This window comes from Asterias amurensis, chromosome 12 (assembly GCF_032118995.1).
Source record: "Asterias amurensis chromosome 12, ASM3211899v1".
Lineage (NCBI taxonomy): Eukaryota > Metazoa > Echinodermata > Asteroidea > Forcipulatida > Asteriidae > Asterias > Asterias amurensis.
In genome coordinates, this window is record NC_092659.1 from 1,001,102 (window position 1) to 1,019,877 (window position 18,776).

Consider the following 18,776-nt stretch of genomic DNA (forward strand, 5'->3'; position numbering starts at 1 on the left):
TAGGGAGACTGTCAATATGTGGCCATATAGTTGGTAGAGCGTTGGCATGTTAATCCAGAGGTCACAGCCTTAAATCTCCCTTCAGTCAATTTTTCTTTGTTCATCTTACAATTGTCAAGTATTTTGTTATCAGTTTGTAATCAATAATGTTCCTGTTCTCCTTTTGATTTATGTTTATTTGGGTAAAATATTTGATTATTCAAATTTTTTGTCAAACTGTGATATACTTGGCCAGATCGAGGTTTAAAGCCATTGGACACTTTCGGTAAACAGTATTGTCCAAGGCCCACACTTCGTGTATCACAACTTCTATATCACAACTTCTATATCAAATAACAAACCTGTGAAAATTTGGGCTTAATCGGTCATCGGAGTCGGGAGAAAATAACGGGAAAACCCACCCTTGTATCTGTGCGTTTCGCCGTGTCATGACATGTGTTTAAAATAAATCCGTAATTATCGTTAACGAGAATTGATATTGTTTTACTGTTTTCTCAAAAAGTAAAGCATTTCATGGAATAATATTTCAAGAGAAGTATTTCACCACTACCTTCTGTAAACCCTGTAAGTTATTTGTAAATCTGTAAACTTTTTTTTTTTTCCCTGTACCGAAAGGGTCCAATGGCTTTAAGCATAGGATGTGTCAAAAATAATATTTGAAGATAAAACATGAAATATGTATTTGTAATTGTAAATTTTGAAAACTTTTCAAAACTAGAAACTATACAAAATCAATTTTTAGCCATTATATTCTATAATATGAATCTTTTGCTAATAAATGTTAATAAATGTTAATAAAACAGTAAATTCTAAATTTGATTGACGGATAATTTTTTGCCTGTGTACCACGCAATATATTATAAGAATTTCACTCAGAACGGACAACTTATTGATGTGTAAAATTTAGAATTTTCTTTGGAAATATTAAGACTTCTTTAAAAAAAAAATGCTCTGTAGGAAATTATCGTTGACTTATGTACTTCACTTTTAAGACAGATTTTTACGTCATTAAAGGTCAATATACATGGTATTAACCACTTTGTTGTCAAAATATGTTGACTTTTTGTAACTTTTAAATTAGTAAATGGAAGTTTTCCAGAAACTTTGCGCAGCAAATAAACAAAAGCACCGCGTATGACCCTCAATGGAAGTAAACCCACAAATAATTCCACGACCCCCCCCCCCACTGCTTTGATTTTGAACCCAGCCTTTTAATCGGTGCGTTAAAAAGAAAGTTTGACACAAAACGTTTGTTTGCGCCAGACAGCAAGGACATAACTGATCTGCAACATTGAATACTGACAATAAAGAAAGTTTGCCGAACGACTGTGGGATCGGTTCAGTAAATTCAAATCCAATCGAACGGAACGTAATAATTGGCGGTAAAATTACATTATTGTTGATTTCCCAAGCTTTACAGGTATCACATTGAATACAGTGAAAATAAAGCAAGGTTGAGTAGGGCCATTTTCACTCGGCGAGACACGATACCAAAATCAACCATCATGAAGAAAGTCTGTCTCCTTATTATTGCTCTTACACTACTAACTGAAGGGAGTTTTGGATACCTTCAGAGGGCTGGTCGGAAGAAGAGGGACAGTTGCTTCCCATTGGGTTCGGGGACAACTCCAAATATTGAGAACATTTTTCTTGGAAGATGTTTAGACTTTCAGACCAAGAAGGCGATACCAGATGCTTGTCCACCAAGGTTAGTGTATTTACTTAATAGTTGTTAATCTTTTTAGAGAAAGGGACTCTGTTTGACTTTGACTCAAGACTTCAGACTATACTATTATTTGATCAAAACATTGCACAAACTCTTAAAAAAGACATTGGAGAAATTGTAGTTTTAAATGTTGGAGGAAAAAAACTAACATCTACATCTACACTGGTACTCAGCAAACTCCACTTTTGGATGTAAGGGATGTAAAAGCCGAGGTATGAAGCATAGAGAAAGGTGAAGGGACCACGCAGTCGGGTAGGGAGACCGACACACGATCCACGTGCAAGGCTCCGGTCCGGCCGGGAATCGAACCGGGCTCCATAGAGGTGAAAGGCCCGGGGGAAATCAATAAACCAACCCCCAATAAAGGTAGATGATTAGAAGGAAGCCATTCAGTCTGGCCTGATTAGTTTGGTTATGTTTTGGTGAAGACTGGTAGACGTTGGGTGGTTCGATTTGGGGATAGATTTATCAATTGAGGCATTAGCACAGTTCCTTGGTTGGTAGGACGTACGCGAGGAGTCCAACCTGGGCTCTAGATGTTTTCTAGATGTTTGTGCGCGGTTATCGTTCTTGTCAGGTAAGAATACAATTCAGTGTATTTTCAGATAGTTTAGATAAATTGGTGGCGTCTAGCAGAATTTTTTTCATTGTCTGTGTGTTTATTGAAAACGAAAAAACACACACAAAAAACTGCTTCCTTCCTTTTCATAAAATTATTTTCCCCTGCATCTGTTTTAGTCCAGTAAACTGCAACCAGTTATGGGATGACTTCAAAGACGCTATAGCGTACAAGGACCCATGTAAGATTCCCCTTGATGCATACGATACATTCATTCGTGATGTGCCTCATCAACTTCCAAGAGACAAGGTAAACACTTTAATAGTAGTGTCATCTATATTATTATTATTAACTATTATTAGTTTTTATCTTAGGTAATGAAGCCAAGGTGCACTTAATCACTGTAGTTCGCAAGTCAGAGGAAACCTGTAAAGAAGCTAGGCTTGCTATGTGAAACCCTGTTTGTTAGGACCTCATACATTAAAATCATCCTCACTTGTTCTCTTTTTTCTTCACTCAGACCATGTTATGGCCCAGTACAGACAATTACATTGTCCATGCCTATACAGAGACTGCCAATTCTTTCTTAGCTTTGGAGTCGAACCCACAACCTCTTAATTGCATGGTGACCTACCTTTAAGTTATCCCCTATCGTTCTCTTCTTTCTTCATCCAGACCATGTTTTGGTCAGGTACAGACAACATTGTCCATATACAGCGGCTACCAATACTCTCTTAGCTTTGGGGAGTTGAACCCACAACCTCTTAATTGCAAGTCCATCAACTGGACCATGGTGACCTGTGCTTATATGAAGCAACTTTTTAATTCTCCCCCATCTTTTTTTCTTCCCTCAGACCATGTTTTGGTCCGGCACGGACAACATTGTCCATGCCTATACAGAGGCTACCAATACTTTCTTAGCTTTGGGGAGTTGAACCCACAACCTCTTAATTGCAAGTCCATCAACTGGACCATGGTGACCTGTGCTTATATGAACCAACCTTTTAATTCTCCCCCATCTTTCTTTCTTCATCCAGACCATGTTTTGGTCCGGTACAGACAACACCATCCATGCTTATACAGCGGCTACCAATACTTTCTTAGCTTTGGGGAGTTGAACCCACAACCTCTTAATTGCAAGTCCATCAACTGAACCATGGTGACCTGTGCTTATATGAACCAACCTTTTAATTCTCCCCCATCTTTCTTTCTTCATCCAGACCATGTTTTGGTCCGGTACAGACAACACCATCCATGCTTATACAGCGGCTACCAATACTTTCTTAGCTTTGGGGAGTTGAACCCACAACCTCTTAATTGCAAGTCCATCAACTGGACCATGGTGACCTGTGCTTATATGAACCAACCTTTTAATTCTCCCCCATCTTTCATTCTTCATCCAGACCATGTTTTGGTCCGGTACAGACAACATTGTCCATGCCTATACAGAGGCTACCAATACTCTCTTGACTCTGGAGGATACCATGCTTGGATATATGGCCAATGGTCTTCAGTGGTGCAGCTCGACGGATAAGAGATCTACTGGGTTGAACTTTGACGAGTGTCCCAATTGGTGGGAAGAGGGATGTCAAGTAGCTTCAACTGCGTTTTACTCCGGCACATCAGATGCGGTAAGAAACACTTTGTTGATTAATATTTTGTTGATAAAATGAGTATTTTGCACAAGGTCCAATCTTAGTAATTGTAAATGAGCACAGCCACAATCATGTGTACACATTTTTGGGGGGTCCAGTTTAAGGACAACAGTTAAGTGTATGCATTACCAAATCTATTCATTAGAGTGCGACTCCTCAAGTATTTTTCTTAGATTTTGGTATTAAAATTATCTTCTTCAAATCAACTGAAAGTGGCCTTTCGATTCTTCAAAAATACCCATTTTCAACTTTTTATTTTATGTTGAGGCTGCACCCTTCATTAGGTTAATAACCCAAGTATTCAACCACAAACCCATTTTCAAAAGTTAACCCAACCTCTCCAAACAAAATGCAATCACAATAACACCTTCCACTTTTTCCCAAAATAAAAAACCATGGGCCATTAATTTAGTACTAAGTTCTTAAATAATAAACTGCAATCAGACCATTTCCCAGTAAATGTTTAAGCTCTGTCAGCCAACCATAAACTATAAAACTTGAATAACAATAAACTGAGCATTGAATCAAAACCAAGCCCCAGAAACACTTTTTGTAAGCATCACAGAAAATCTCTTTGAATATTATTTGCCCACCCAGTCATTGTCTAAATTTCTTTTAAAGCGTGTCCTTTCGTTCTTTCCCCAAGTACTCTTAACTGTTATATCATGGCAGACTTTTGTTTATCCAATGTTTTTGAAACCTCAGGGAAACCAGTGACCTTCAAGGCCCTTTTATTTTGTATTCTTGAGGCCCAGGTTTTTCATTGTGGCGTGTTTATTTCCTTTTTTTCAGATCGCAAGGCAAGCTACTGGAGTGATTACTGTTATGCTTGATGGGTCCCGAACGGATGGAGCCTTCCGGAACGACAGGTACTTTACAAAGATTTACTTCAATTTAAGCTGAAAAACACCTTTTGAAAAAAAATTTGTGTCATGTGTTTGGTTGTTAGGTTGTGTTCATTTAAAAAAAAAAAACAGTCTGTTCTTTTCTCATCAGCTTAGTTTATCTTTTTTACTTTGAAAGAAAATCTGTTTCAGTTAAAGCTCATAGAAAAACACCTTTTAAAAAAATTGTATTTTCATGTGTTTTTGTTTGTTACTTTGTGTTCAATTTAAAAAGTCAATCTTCATCCTTTTCAATTTTCAACTTTCAATGAAAATTTGTATTTCTGGTCCCCACTGAAGAAGTCTGGTTTGGGACATTTACTCCCTGTGTTTGATCAACGAAGAGTGTTACTGCATTTAGATGAAACTTAGCTTCTTTTTAAAAAGTAAATCCAGTTTTAATTTTGGGTAGAACAAAGTTTGTAAAAAGGCACATCTTTTTGTTGCTTCTCAGGTTGTATTGTAAACATGTGTGTGATTTTGTGTTATACGACAGTTACAGGTTGAGTGGCTACTGATAAACAAAATAGTACAAGTTGGTTTAATTGTTAGAACGCAGGAAGTTCATTCCACTCTTGGTTCATCTAGAGGTCAAACTTTGAAAATCCTGCCCTAATCAATTTTTTTTCAACCCAATTTACCAAGTTGGTTTCACTTTTGGTTTAATGAAAAGAACCAGAACAAACCATGAGATAAAATTATGCAACTCTTTTGTTTTGAAAATATATTATGACTCCTTTCTTTTGAAGTCTGTTTATAAATGATTTTTTTCTTCTTGATGCAGTTACTTTAATCTTCATGAGTTCCCAAACTTAGTCCCCAGTCAGGTGTCGCGAGCTGATGTGATTATTGTCAAGCCATTCGACAAGCCACTATTGTAAGTTTTTTTAAACTTTTCAAATCTTTTTAAAAATTCTATCAGAAGTTCTTTTGTTGAGTCACAAGAAATTGTTTTTGTTAACAAAAGTAGATACTATTTCTACTTATGTCTCTTTTCTGGTTTTGTTTTGCCCTTGGAAAAATCAGAAAAATTGTTGTTAAAAGTCTATAGCCCACACCATGTATACATGGAGTTAGGCCCTTGTGCTCGAATAAAATTATTCTATTTTTTCCAAGGATCAAACAAATACCATGTCTGCAAATATCATACTTTTAACAATGTCATTTATTATTATTATTTTAAGACACTGGACACTTGGTAATTGAATTTTGAATTTTTTTCATAACCAGTGAAACCTGTGGTGTTGGTTCCGTTGCGTACCTGGAGTCACTTTTCAAAGCTAAAGGGATCCAGTTTACATGCACCGATGAAGACAAGTAAGTCACTAAAGAGGCTTATTGCCTTCAAATCCCCTAAAATTTTGCTGGTTGAAATCAGTCATTTATAGTGAGTTGTGATTAAGTTGTGAGAAGTATGAAAATACCTCTGGAAGCACAAATTTTTGTGAAGTTGAAAATTTGTTCAATTGTCTACCTGGTGTAAATACAACCATAATCTGTGATGTTTTCACTTCTAATGGAGCTGTTTTATTATACACTTTTATTTTGTGGATAATTATTGATAATAAAAATGTTCTTAATAACTATTGTGTTTTTCTTTCTTTCTCTGTACCAGTCGAGCCTTTCACATTCAGTGTTCCCACGACCCGACCAATGAGCTTTGTGAAAGGATGCAGCCTTCAAATTCTGGCAACCTGATTGGTCCACACCATCTTGTGGCTCACTTGTTAGCTGCTGTCGTCATGGTAATGTATTGGATATAGGTACAGTCTGTCAGTATGTCCCGTGAATGACGAGACTAAAGAGGGCGCAGTTTAAAAAGACATGTCCTGTGGTTGTGTTATTTAAAAATGTCTTTGATGTTCTGGGTGTATCTAGGCTTCAGTAAAACAAAGTTGTAACATGAGTAGAGAAGGTAGGATATTATGACTCAGATTAAATTTTTGAAATTTTAAAAAAAGTTTTAAAAGTTTTTTGAAGTTCAAGACGTGACAATGATGATATATATTTGACAATTTTTTAAACACATCTTTATTGAATAAATTTGGTGATGGGGTGGGGATGTTGTTTTTCAACTCTTGTGATTACTTATTAAATAATTAACCTTTATTGGGGTGCTGTGGCCTAGCATTCTAGGGGCATGGACTCAAGTTGTGTAATTTACAGAATGTATGTTCGAATCCTGGATGTCGTGACTAATGTGTCCTTGAGCAAGGAACTTTATCATAATTGCTTCTCTCCACCCAGGAGTAAAATGGGTACTGACTGGGGAGTGACCTGTAATGGACTGGCATCCTGTCCAGGGGGAATAGAAATATTCTCAGTCGTTTAATGCCAACAAAACCGGATGTAAATGCCAGCCTGATGAATTGGGTCGGGACAGACTTTACTTTTTTATCTTTTTTTATAAAATAAAGTTAGAGGACAAAGATTGATGCAGAAAACAATGGATTTTTATTATTCAATCAATACAAGGTTTTCTCAAACCTCCCAATTGTAAATTACAACCATGATGTACTATTGTTTATTTGTTTTTTCTGAAAAAGGGAAATTTAGTACAGGATTTAAGGCCATGACCATCAGGGAAAAGCTTATTTTATACTTTTATAACCATTTAAAAATATTGTTTTACTCTGTCCAGAGGTTTTTAACTTTTTAGAGTATATATATATCGGAATTGTACAGATTTGTACTTAGGTCTAGCCCATTTGCTGATCATCATTTAAGGCAGGATATACCCAATTGCTAATCAGCAGTAAGGTTTTGAATTAGGTCTTGCCCAATTGCTGATAAGCTGTAAGGTTTATGATTAGGCCTTGCGCAGTTTTAAGATTCACAGATTAGCCCTAGCCCATTTGCTGATTATCGTTAAGGCAAGACTTGCCCAATTGCTGATCAGCGTTAAGGTTTTACAAATTAGCCTTGCCCAACTGCTGATATTATCAGAATTTAAATTTACATATTTAAGCCTTACTCTCTTGCTGATGAGTAGTAAGGTCGATTCCATTTAGCTGCTAAACATTCTAATCTGCTAAGCAAGTTACCAGCCAAAATGCCATGTGAAATATGGATTTATATATAAACTATGACTGGTTCCCTGCTTAATTTTGCTTAGCAAATAAATTTAAGCATAATTCTTGGCTTCACTACTCTATATGAAATTTGGGACCAAGTCTAGATAGTGTATTATATTTTTTATACAAAAATGGTCATTTCAAAAATTGAATGATTTTATATCATTGTGTTGTGAATTTCTAACAAAAATATCAATGACAATATGTATATTTTTAAATAAATAAAATGGGTGTGATATAGAGAATAGAGAATAAAAAAGCAGTAACTGAAATTTTGGCAGACTTATAATTGTGTTCACGTGTTTTTACAAACGGTGACCAAAATTTAAGACAAAAAGATTGAAGTGTAGGAGTGGTTTCTTAAATGAGATGCTTATTTATACAAAAATCAGAAGTTAATATCAAAACTAATCATAACCATAACAATAACTTATTGTCATAACTTTTCAAAAACAAAAATGCCCTAAATATGCGCATAATTATCTCAAAAAGAATAGAAAAATAAACCGAGCAGGCTTTATGTGTACAAATATTTACACTGATATGTCCTTGGACATTTTTCATTTCACAAAAAATCACCTGCACAAAAATGGAGTTTCCCTCCACATTTCTTTTAAAAGTTCTATATATTCTTTGCTCTGTCCAAAGTAGATATCAGGTTTTACAGAAGGTGGAACCCTTCTTGATGATATTTCCAGTTTTGCTCTGTCCGTCCAAATTTGCTCCTTCTTGCAGTCTAGTGTTTCCGACTGTTTTGCCCACAATTTGGATTGCAGTTGCCCATCCCCTTTCAACCCCACAAAGGGGTTGTACCAACCTCGTCCCCAGGTTGTGTCGAGCGGTTACAAGGTTGACTGCTCTCTCACCCTGGTATTGGATCATTTGCATATCCAAAATTTTTGGATACGTATGCAAATTCAAATAGTCTGGCTACTTTTCGAAATTCACATCTTCGTCATAATCTCTTAGTGTGGTACCAGATTTAATAGCTTGTTTGTACATTTTTGGTTGCCGGCGGCTGGCTGTACTATGAATATGGAACATATTCTAATATTGTAAAGTCGTTGTCCAATCAGGGACAAAGTAAGGAGTTTCCATCCCAGGGTTTACTATTGTAAACATGGTTGGGAATAAAGTAAACCATGGGGACGAGGTTGGGGTTGTACGCCTAATTATTAAATGATTGCCATTCTAGTGTAGAAATCAATGTTTAAGAAGATGAGAATGAAACTGTAATATCTATCACTACAAAGTATGTGAAGTGAAATGATGTAAAAAGCAGGCTACATTTAAGACCCATGTCACGCAGGCAATACTAACAAGCAACCTTGAGGCAAATGCACTTTATGTAAAAGGAGCAATTTGGAAGCATGTAGATAGCTTTTAAACAATGCCTTATTCCTAAGAAAGTTATCTTAAAAGGTATTATATGGGATTGGTGGGGATTAAAACATTGTAGTCTGAAAGCTTTCTGATTATGAAATGTTATACTGGATATATATTTCTTTTATCCACAATTTCATCTTCTGATAATAATTGTCTTGTGCACCTCGGTCAACTAGAGAGAGAGAGAGAGAGAGTCTTGTGCACAGTAAGATACTCTTAGAAAAATGTGTAATGTACTACCAACGTGGTCCTTTTGCATGCAGTGCAGTTGGTTGCCCCCAACTGGCCTTTAAATAGTGCCCTGCGTGACAAGGCATGCGGTGCTGAAGCCTGCAGTATAACAGTGCTGATGAGATTAACATTGTTAATGTGTCCAGTCAATACATTAGTATACAATACACTTTGATCACAGAGCCGCCATCTTGTTATTTCTCCCATGCATACCAATGTAACCAAAACGAGGCTGGAAGGGAAAATAGGCTAGCGCCTTTTTTGTAGGAATGAGATTCTGTATTCCTTACCCCTCACACACAAAGGAAACAAGTCAAGATGGAGGCAGCCTGATTGTCATAGTGTGAAGTGTTATATCAACATGGATGCTTGTTAAAATGCAGTATTAATCAAGCTTGGAGTCATTACAACCTAAACCCCCCAACTGGAATGCTTTACCTAGATTGGAATCCTTTCATTCTAAATGGTAGAGTTGATCTTATCAGAAACTTCATTGGCTGAGAGGTATAGTTGAACGCCATTGCGACTTAAACTCGCCCAAATGGGATTTCTTTTACCCAGATTGGAATCCTTTCATTCCCTAATGGGAGTTTACCTTATCAGAAATTTCATTAACTGACAGGTATACCTCAAAGTTATTGCCACCTAAACTCTCCCAACTAGGATATGCTTTACCCAGATTGGAATCCTTTCATTCCGAAATGGGAGAGTTTGTCTTCTCAGAAACTTTATAAGTTGACAAGTTATACATTTACTTGACCCTGAAACACCATTATCATACACAGAGCCTTTCTGAATTCTTCAGAATCCCTGCAATACAGTTGGCAAACCTGGTCCATGAGTTCATCAAACTCAGCAAAACCTTTAGACTCTGATAAGATGGAATGCATTGCTCCATTCTATAGCTAAGCATGGTTGGTTTGACTTGGCAGTACTGAATCCATCAAACTCGGCAAAACATTTAGACTCCGATAAGATGGAATGCATTGCTTCATTCTCTAGCTAAGCATGGTTGGTTTGACTTGGCAGTACTGAATCCATCAAACTAGGGCAAAACCTTGATAAGGTTGGTATGCCTGACCCATGCTAAGCATGGTTGGTTTGGCTGTGCACTACTGAATCCATCAAACTCAGCAAAACCTTTAGACTCCGATAAGATGGAATGCATTGCTTCATTCTATAGCTAAGCATGGTTAGTTTGACTTTGCAGTACTGAATCCATCAAACTCAGCAAAACCTTTAGACTTTGATAAGATCCGTATACGTCTAGCTCCATGCTGTAGCTAAGCATGGATGGTTTGACTGCACTACTGAATCAATCAAAGTCACACAACATCTGTAGACTCTGATAAGATTGGTCTGCCTGTTTCCATGCTTAGCATGGTTGGTTTGGCTGTGGCAAACTGAATCCATCAAACTCAGGCAAATCTTTGGATTCTCGATAAGATTGGTATGCCTGTCTCCATGCTTAGCATGGTTGGTTGGCTGTGGCAGAACTGAATCCATCAAACTCAGGCAAATCTTTGGATTCTCGATAAGATTGGTATGCCTGTCTCCATGCTTAGCATGGTTGGTTTGGCTGTGGCAGAACTGAATCCATCAAACTCAGGCAAATCTTTGGATTCTCGATAAGATTGGTATGCCTGTCTCCATGCTTAGCATGGTTGGTTGGCTGCGGCAGAACTGAATCCATCAAACTCAAGTCACACTATTTGTCAGAAATGAGAAATATGTAAAGCAGACAGGGAAGATTATCAAAAACATGATGATATTTACATAAAATAACTACAATTTAAATTCATGATGGAAGACGAAATGGAACTTATCAAGAAATATATAACTTTAAGATAAAATAAAACTAATGTAGGGCTGGTTTGGGGCCATTTATGGTCTTACATTCATTATACTTAATTCTACATTTCTACAATAGTTTCTTCTTTTATTTTTTACATGCGCTTATACTCTATTTTTTTCTTTAAACAAGCCCAATTTCTAACTCCTTCTCAGAGAATATTGCCTGGCAAATTTATCCGACAAGCCCCCCAAAATAAGAAGGGAGCCAGTCAAGATCAAAAATACAAATCCGGGATGACAGTTAAGTTAGTTTCATATTGGACATTGGACATTCAGATAGATTTGTACAGTAAATGAATATATTGTGATGATACTAGTCTTTTACAATTACCAAAAGTATACCCTGCCTTTAAGACTATCAGAGGAGGTTACAGGGCTCGAAATTTAAACCAGACGGCGGGTTAGGGGCCAGTGTTTTTAGCATCAGGCTATACAGTACAATCATAATCATACAATTGATCAGGCAGTCTTAAAGGAACACGTTGCCTTGGATCACACGAGTTGGTCAAAACAAAAGCGTTTGTAACCGTTTTTTATAAAAAGCATATGGTTGGAAAGATGTTTTAAAAGTAGAATACAATGATCCACACAAGTTTGCCTCGAAATTGCGTGGTTTTCCTTCTACTGTGCGAACTAACATGGTCGGCCATTTATGGGAGTCAAAATTTTGACCCCCATAAATGGCCGACGTGTTAGTCGACGAGGTAAAAGGAAAACCACGCAATTTCGAGGCATGTTTGTGTGGATCATTGTATTCTACTTTTACAACATCTTTCTACCCATATGCATTTTATAAAAAACGGTTACAAACGCTTTTCAAAGACCAACTTGACCGATCCAAGGCAACATGTTCCTTTAAGTGTTTTTCAGTTCACTGTGGTATCTTAAACAATTGTGTTCAAATGTTGATTTTGAGACTGATAATTTATAAATTTTGTTGAGTATGGAAGTTCTCTTACCAATGAGACAAAAGATATAAATCTTTTTTAGTGCTTTTGGTAAACCAAACAGCTTTTAGGTGTTTTAGTCCAGTCTTTTTACATCTTTCTCATTTTGATTCTAGTATTTCAAACTTATTCTGGTCAAGCAAAAATTCTTGGCAACAAGCCCTGTAGTCTTCGAGCCCCGTCTCATACTGATTTAGTCACTATCTGACAGACAGTTTTGTTTAATAGAGAGAAATTGTGGATCAAATAAGAATTTATCGAGGGCAGGAGAAAGAATTTGTTGAAAGATGTTGCAAGGTTTCTTATCCCAAGACAAACATCGTTACTCTCTTTAAAACCCAAGACAATTATATCGACGGATGAAGACAACGCTATGGAATTCTGCTTTCAAAAAAATAAATTCATATAAAAACTGCATAATATAAGCCATAATGAGTAGTACTAATATACTTTATATTAACAACTGATCGTAGGTCCTTAAGTTATTTCATATACATCTTTACAATCCAGGCACCAATCCATAAAGCTGGTAAACCCCAAAAACCGCTTAGCGTGGAAAAATCTTGCTTAGCAGAAGCAGGTTACCAACCAAAATATAATGTAAAGTACATGTGACTGGTTTCCTGCTAAGCACCTTCTTCTGCTTAACGGCTTTATGAAATTGGGCCCTGTTGGTGTTAGGGGTAGGGTGTAACTCAGATAGCAGGTATCACATGACCTTGTGGGAATGGAAACCATTGGGAAATGTGTCCCAACATTTTATGAACAAAAGCAAAGGCTTTTATGAGATTGTATGTACAGTTTATACCTGGCATATATCTGAACCATGTAGTGTAATTGAATCATTGACCTGGGTCATACATGAAATGACCTAGGTCATGCGTGTTATAGACCCATTGTGAAACACAAGTAACAAGAAAGTGGAATTATTTATAGCATTTACAATGTCCCTTTATCAATTCCTTTATCAAACAAGCTGTCCGAGGTCAAACGTTGACATTAAAGGCCAGAGTTCAGGGCAGTCAGTTATACCAGTATTTGATCATTGCCTGACGGACCCATAATATTTCGGGACTCGATGCTCTACTCTCGTTTATTCTCATACTGGACGCTGGCCGACAGATTGAAGTTGTCCGTTGTCAAGGTGACATAAAGGTCAAAGTTCAGAGCAGTGTCAGTTATACCAGTATTTGATCATTGCTTGTCGCACCCACGTCATTTCGGGACTCGACGCTCTACTCTCGTTTATACTCATACTGGACGCTGACCGACAGATGGACGTCTGTGAACTGAGAGGGCTGGACACCATCTCTTGGATTTCAGGACTTGATGCTGACCGACTGGACACAACGGACGAACTACGACTTATACCACAGAAGCATTTCCTACTGACGGGTAGTGTGCTCCCCAGGAGCTTCAGGAGGGTCTCATATTGACGCTTGCGGCCGTTTTCCAGCGGCTGTTTACTAATGATGGTGTTGTTGTTGTTGTTGTTCTGTTGCATGTCTGTGTGGTGTAACAGGCAACCAAATCCTGGTTAGTGGTTAGTAAATCAATGTTAACTGTAACCATGACAACAAGATGCAATAATGAGATGAGAGCCAGTGGATGTGGTTTGTGTAGCCATGTAAGAGGAGTTTGCGCCACAGCCATTGCTGCAGAGAAACTGTCTACATAATACCGTATTATCTCAAGGCAGCCATTTTGTTTTACAAATCCCCTAAACCAAACCAATCATTTGGTACTCAGTATGGGGCCTGGTGTACCCCCTCTCCTATTGTGTCTTCATATTGTGATTGGAATCTCAGGAATTCTTTATACCATTTTAGGGCATGGTATAAAACCAATGCTTAAAACAAAAATAGTCTGGTTGCTTTTTATCTGTCCATGTCATAACCATAATCCAACGCAGGGTATCTGACTCAAAATGGCTACCAAGTGAAATAGGCTATAAACAATGATTAATAACCATGGTGATAATCATGCAGATTAGTAAAGCTATGTTAGTAACATCCATTGTTAGAAACATCCTTTGTTAGGCTGTGCCTGAATCTCTGTACCTCTCTGTATCAAATTCTGTTGCAACTGTTGGCCTTTTCGGCTCAGACTTTAGTGTTTTTTGTTTGGCGTTGTCTTGGTCAACTGAAGTCGCCAATGGGACTGAAAGGGTGAACAGTTTCAGCAATGGCTATGGCTATGGCTAGAAAGCTGCATAGGCCCATTCTGTAATTTTGCTGCAGCAGCCATAGCCAGAGCCGAAATTTGCTTGATTCAGGCAATGCCTTAGATAAATAATAATTCAATAAAGATGCACATGCAACTTGCAACTAAAAAAAAAGAACATACATGTAGCATCATTTTCAACCTGAAATAGTTGGTTCTTACTAAAAATTAAAAGAAAATGTCAAAATAGGGAGACTGCCAGCAAAGGGCTGGAATATAGCTCAGTTTGTGCACTGGCCTGTTAAACCACAGGTCAGTGGTTCAAATCCCACTCAAGTTCAACCAAACTGAGACTAGAATGGATAGTCTGGTCCCTTATGATAGAGTCAGGGTGCTTACACAATTAACACGACTAGTAGTTTGAGTATAATTTTGAAGCTTTATTCATTTGAAACAACTTTTAGCTAGCTGCGATCAATGTGTACATAATCTAGTAAGTTAACACTGTGTCATATATACAATAATGTTAATTTAGCGGATAAATGCAAACTGACAATCATAACTTTTTATTCATTTTTTTTGTTCAAATGTGATGCATGATCCATGCCTTGAGAAATAATATCCAAACCTAACAAATAAATGTAGATCTAAAAGGAAATAAAAATAGAGTTATGAGAAGCTAGATAAAATTACAAGACTGGAAAACGCGAGTGGATATTTCAATTTGAATCTGTTGCCCAACATCAAACTAATGAAATTGAATCTGTGTTGACAAGTTAGCAATCTGAGACAGGTTGAGTTAAATGGTGGTACCTGATACAGCAGAGAAAACCATGTCGTTTGATTGACTGAGTGAGGGAGTATTATGATGGAAAAAAACCCAATCTCGGACCCTATCTTTAACTCGCTATGCCTTTGCCTGTTTTTTAAACAATTTTTTTGAGAATTTTCTGAGAATAAACAGACCAATGCATAAGGCGGACTTGTGACTTAGTTTATTATGTATGGTATGAAGAGACATCCCTAATTGACAATTTCTGAAAATCTTAATCACAGCTACATTGAAGCAATTTTTCAAGTCTTTCGTGGTCTCTTCCATTCATAAAAATATTTGACTTTTGATGATTTGTTGAGAATAGGACAAAGTGGAAAAACATAAATATAGCAAATGTTGATTTATATTGCTTGTAGACATTTCGGAGCAATAAAACTGTGGTGTAAATATTTGTCCCATCATCTTAGATTGAGCAGTTCCTTGACCAATGAAAACAATCTTGCTAGAATTTTACTTTCAAATTAAAAGACGAACACATGGAGAAAATATGAATTCAAAATGGCTTTTACATCAAAACAAAATCCATGCAAAGGTAAACAACAATGAACAATAAATAATGAAAACAGCAAACAATGCAAACAAGGAGTTTAAAATAAAGATTCTTTGTCTTAAAAGCACATTGTCACTTTTAACAAAAGGAAAAGATGTATGCATATTCACCATTTGCAAAAATATGTTACAAATTGATCTTTTCAAAAGAAAATTAAGTTTTCAATTTGTTTTATTTGTTATTTCTTTGGTAACATCTGAGTCAAAGCACATTCATGTTTTAAGGCACTTTAGCAAAAATATATCTTGATAAATTTAAGACAGAAATTACAAAAACAAAAAACATAAATTTTTTGTCACCAGTTTAAAACAAAACAATACTGGTTAATGTAAAGATTCTTCAAAATAAAATCAAACACATTTTTTGAAAGAAAAATAAATCCTCTTTTACTGGACACAATTTTGACAGGATGAAAAGTAAAAGTTGGTTTGTTAGCATACATCAAATTCCATGACATTGCATCAACTGAATTACAACAGTTATAGTGCCACGGTGAAGTAAGGTTGCTTATGACAACACTAACAACAATAACAACAACAACAACGATGGAGACAGAGTTAGCAGAAGTATCAGGGTATAGGTGGCGAGAAAAACGGTTTCAGATCAGGCCATTACTTTGATTAAAATCTTCAGTCTGACAAATAATTTGTATTTATTTTTGGGGTAGAGATCTCTTCAAAGCCTTCAGTTGAGAATTTGACCGACTTTCCAGTGAACAAATATACTTGTTTGAAAAATAACCTTTAAAATAAAAGATAAAAACCAAAACTTAACAACCTTCTTGTTAAAAAAATTGTTGAAAACTTGGATAGGCATCCAAGTGACAATTTGATGTCAAACCAGACTGTACAACTTGTGATAACTTTGTTTATTTTTTATTTTTTTAGCTTTTTATATAAAACTTTTTCTTTCTTTCTAGGAAATATGATTCATCACAGTGACATAGGAATAAATTAGAACAGTTTATTTTTTAGCTCACAAACACGGCAAATACTACCAGTAAAAAAATAATCCACACAATTTCTGCAAACACAAACAAGGACGGGTTTGCTTGTTTTTTTTATTTGGCAGGATTTTCACAAAAGTACACAAACTTTTTACATATTACTCACACTTCTTGAATACCAAAAAAATAAAGTTATATTTCATAATTTATTTAGTAACGAACATCACCATAATCAAGGGCACTTGGGACCCTATTCACACCACCAACAGATCCTAAGAAGAGAGGGGGTCTAAATAAACTTTTTTTTTTGTATGATCTTTAGCAGTTGAAAATGTATTACACATACTTGTAATTATATCAATCAAAAGGAAGTGATAGGTTTCTCACCACGAATTTGTAAAACTTTTGGGCATTCTTGAATGAATTGTACAAATTATTTATTTTAGTGTACCGACCACTACTCGCATGTATCGGTCCCGATGTGCATAGAAAGAACACTGAAATAAAGTCTGTGAATATTTTCAAATGGTCCGTTTCAAATTCAAAATATCAGCCAAATGAACTATTGGAGAAATTTGAAAACAAACTTTTGAATCATTTTTTATCTTCTGCCGTGAGTACTAAAACCCACCATGCAAACCAACAATCCAACATGGAGGTGGTGTGAGTAGGTTACCATGGTAACTGTTGTCATCAGATGATGTAATCTCATTAATGTGACTCACTCATGCGAATCCACCTTGTCAGGTCCTCGATGTCGATGAGTTTTGAGTCCTGCTCCATCTGTAACTCATCTCTTCTTATTAATAACTGTACAAGTTCCTCATTAAGACCTGAACAAGAAAGACAATAGAAAATGACTAATTACTAGTTGAGTCTCAGATACTGTACTATTAGAATACACTGTAAATAGTAGTAATGACTTGAGGTACAACCATGTATAAGTAATTCTCTTTCGAGTGAGTGTTGGCTTTGAATTGAGCCGGTTTGGTTTCAACATTTTAAACGTTTTACTTTTCTCATCTTCATGAGAAGGCTGTACAAAAATTGCTTTGTCCTTTGGCTGGGACATAAAACTGTAGGACCTTTGTGCCAGGATTGGAGTGCATGTAAAAGAACCCAGAACACTTATTGTGGAAGAAGATTAAATTGAATTTTAAGATGTTTCAACATACACGCTTCGTTCTTTTTATAAACATAAACAGTATACAAATAAATTTGATTAAGCCTTCAAGAAAGATTCTCTAGGTTCCAAGACGTCAGGCCATTAACTATTTTTCGCGTAAAAAACCTTTACAAAATTTATCTTGCCTTAAATAAACTGCCTATAGTAATAACAGTTGAGGTCTGCAACACCATAAGATGGTGCAACCAGCTGATTCACATTATGTCTGGCGCCCTCAAGGGCAAACTGTGACACATGTCAACTGTCAAACCATAATTGATTTACTGGCTGGAAATTCTTGAGCAGCATAAATTATTCCTGAAGTGGGTAACGTTCAAGTCAGCTTTTTTTTACACAGCCCCGCACGGCCTCTCTTGCGATATATACCGCCATAGCTTATCATGAATGAATGTTACCGGCAAAAACTCGTTAGTTTGACATCAAGGGGTGAAAGATCCCCGTGTCTCAAGCCCCCCCCCCAAAAAAAAAAAAATAAATAAATAAATAAAATAAAATAAAAAAAATACCCCAAACAAGCACATTTAGCATCCTGCTTTTTAAAAAGAAGTAAGGAGGAGGGCTTTTTGTCTTAGATCATAAAAATGTATATTTTTTCCATTTAAAAAACCCCAGACAGACTCTAAAAAGGAAGCAGACCTAATGAGACAATTTTGTTTTCTTAAAGCCTTGCTGATTATAAACCAATCAAATTTGGATCTTAAGTGTCTCATTTATGCCTATTCCCGAAGCGAGACGGAGAGAGAGAGAGAGAGTGAGACACGATCTCGCTAATGATTAAGA

General features: G+C 36.4%; 2 protein-coding genes across 5 annotated transcripts in view; one reads left to right on the plus strand and one right to left on the minus strand.

The window, feature by feature from the left end:
- The first annotated feature begins 1,395 nt into the window (after nucleotides 1–1,395).
- Nucleotides 1,396–11,880, plus strand: LOC139945328 (ADP-ribosyl cyclase/cyclic ADP-ribose hydrolase-like). Its single transcript, XM_071942679.1, has 7 exons — nucleotides 1,396–1,708; nucleotides 2,465–2,594; nucleotides 3,689–3,916; nucleotides 4,733–4,809; nucleotides 5,609–5,701; nucleotides 6,055–6,141; nucleotides 6,440–11,880. Exons 1-7 carry the CDS (start codon nucleotides 1,506–1,508, stop codon nucleotides 6,585–6,587), a joined length of 966 nt encoding a protein of 321 aa, XP_071798780.1. The 5' UTR covers nucleotides 1,396–1,505; the 3' UTR covers nucleotides 6,588–11,880.
- Nucleotides 11,881–12,206: 326 nt separating this feature from the next.
- The window catches only part of LOC139945037 (uncharacterized), a 95,918-nt gene continuing 89,348 nt past the window's right edge, over nucleotides 12,207–18,776 (minus strand). For 3 of the 4 annotated variants that reach the window (XM_071942289.1, XM_071942288.1, XM_071942290.1), the window contains 2 exons: nucleotides 17,536–17,643; nucleotides 12,207–13,822 (listed from right to left, as the gene is read on the minus strand). In XM_071942289.1, coding sequence (XP_071798390.1) covers nucleotides 13,491–13,822; nucleotides 17,536–17,643 — 440 coding nt within the window. In that variant the 3' untranslated portion in view covers nucleotides 12,207–13,490. The remainder of the gene's footprint in view (nucleotides 13,823–17,535; nucleotides 17,644–18,776) is intronic. The other variant, XM_071942291.1, reaches the window with a different exon arrangement.

Excerpts from the sequence above, each read along its gene's own strand:
- LOC139945328 (XM_071942679.1), top strand. The coding sequence starts at position 1,506 with ATGAAGAAAGTCTGTCTCCTTATTATTGCTCTTACACTACTAACTGAA. Across the intron at positions 4,810-5,608 it reads GGAGCCTTCCGGAACGACAG|TTACTTTAATCTTCATGAGT; the intron begins GTACTTTACAAA and ends TTCTTGATGCAG. Across the intron at positions 5,702-6,054 it reads CCATTCGACAAGCCACTATT|TGAAACCTGTGGTGTTGGTT; the intron begins GTAAGTTTTTTT and ends TTTCATAACCAG.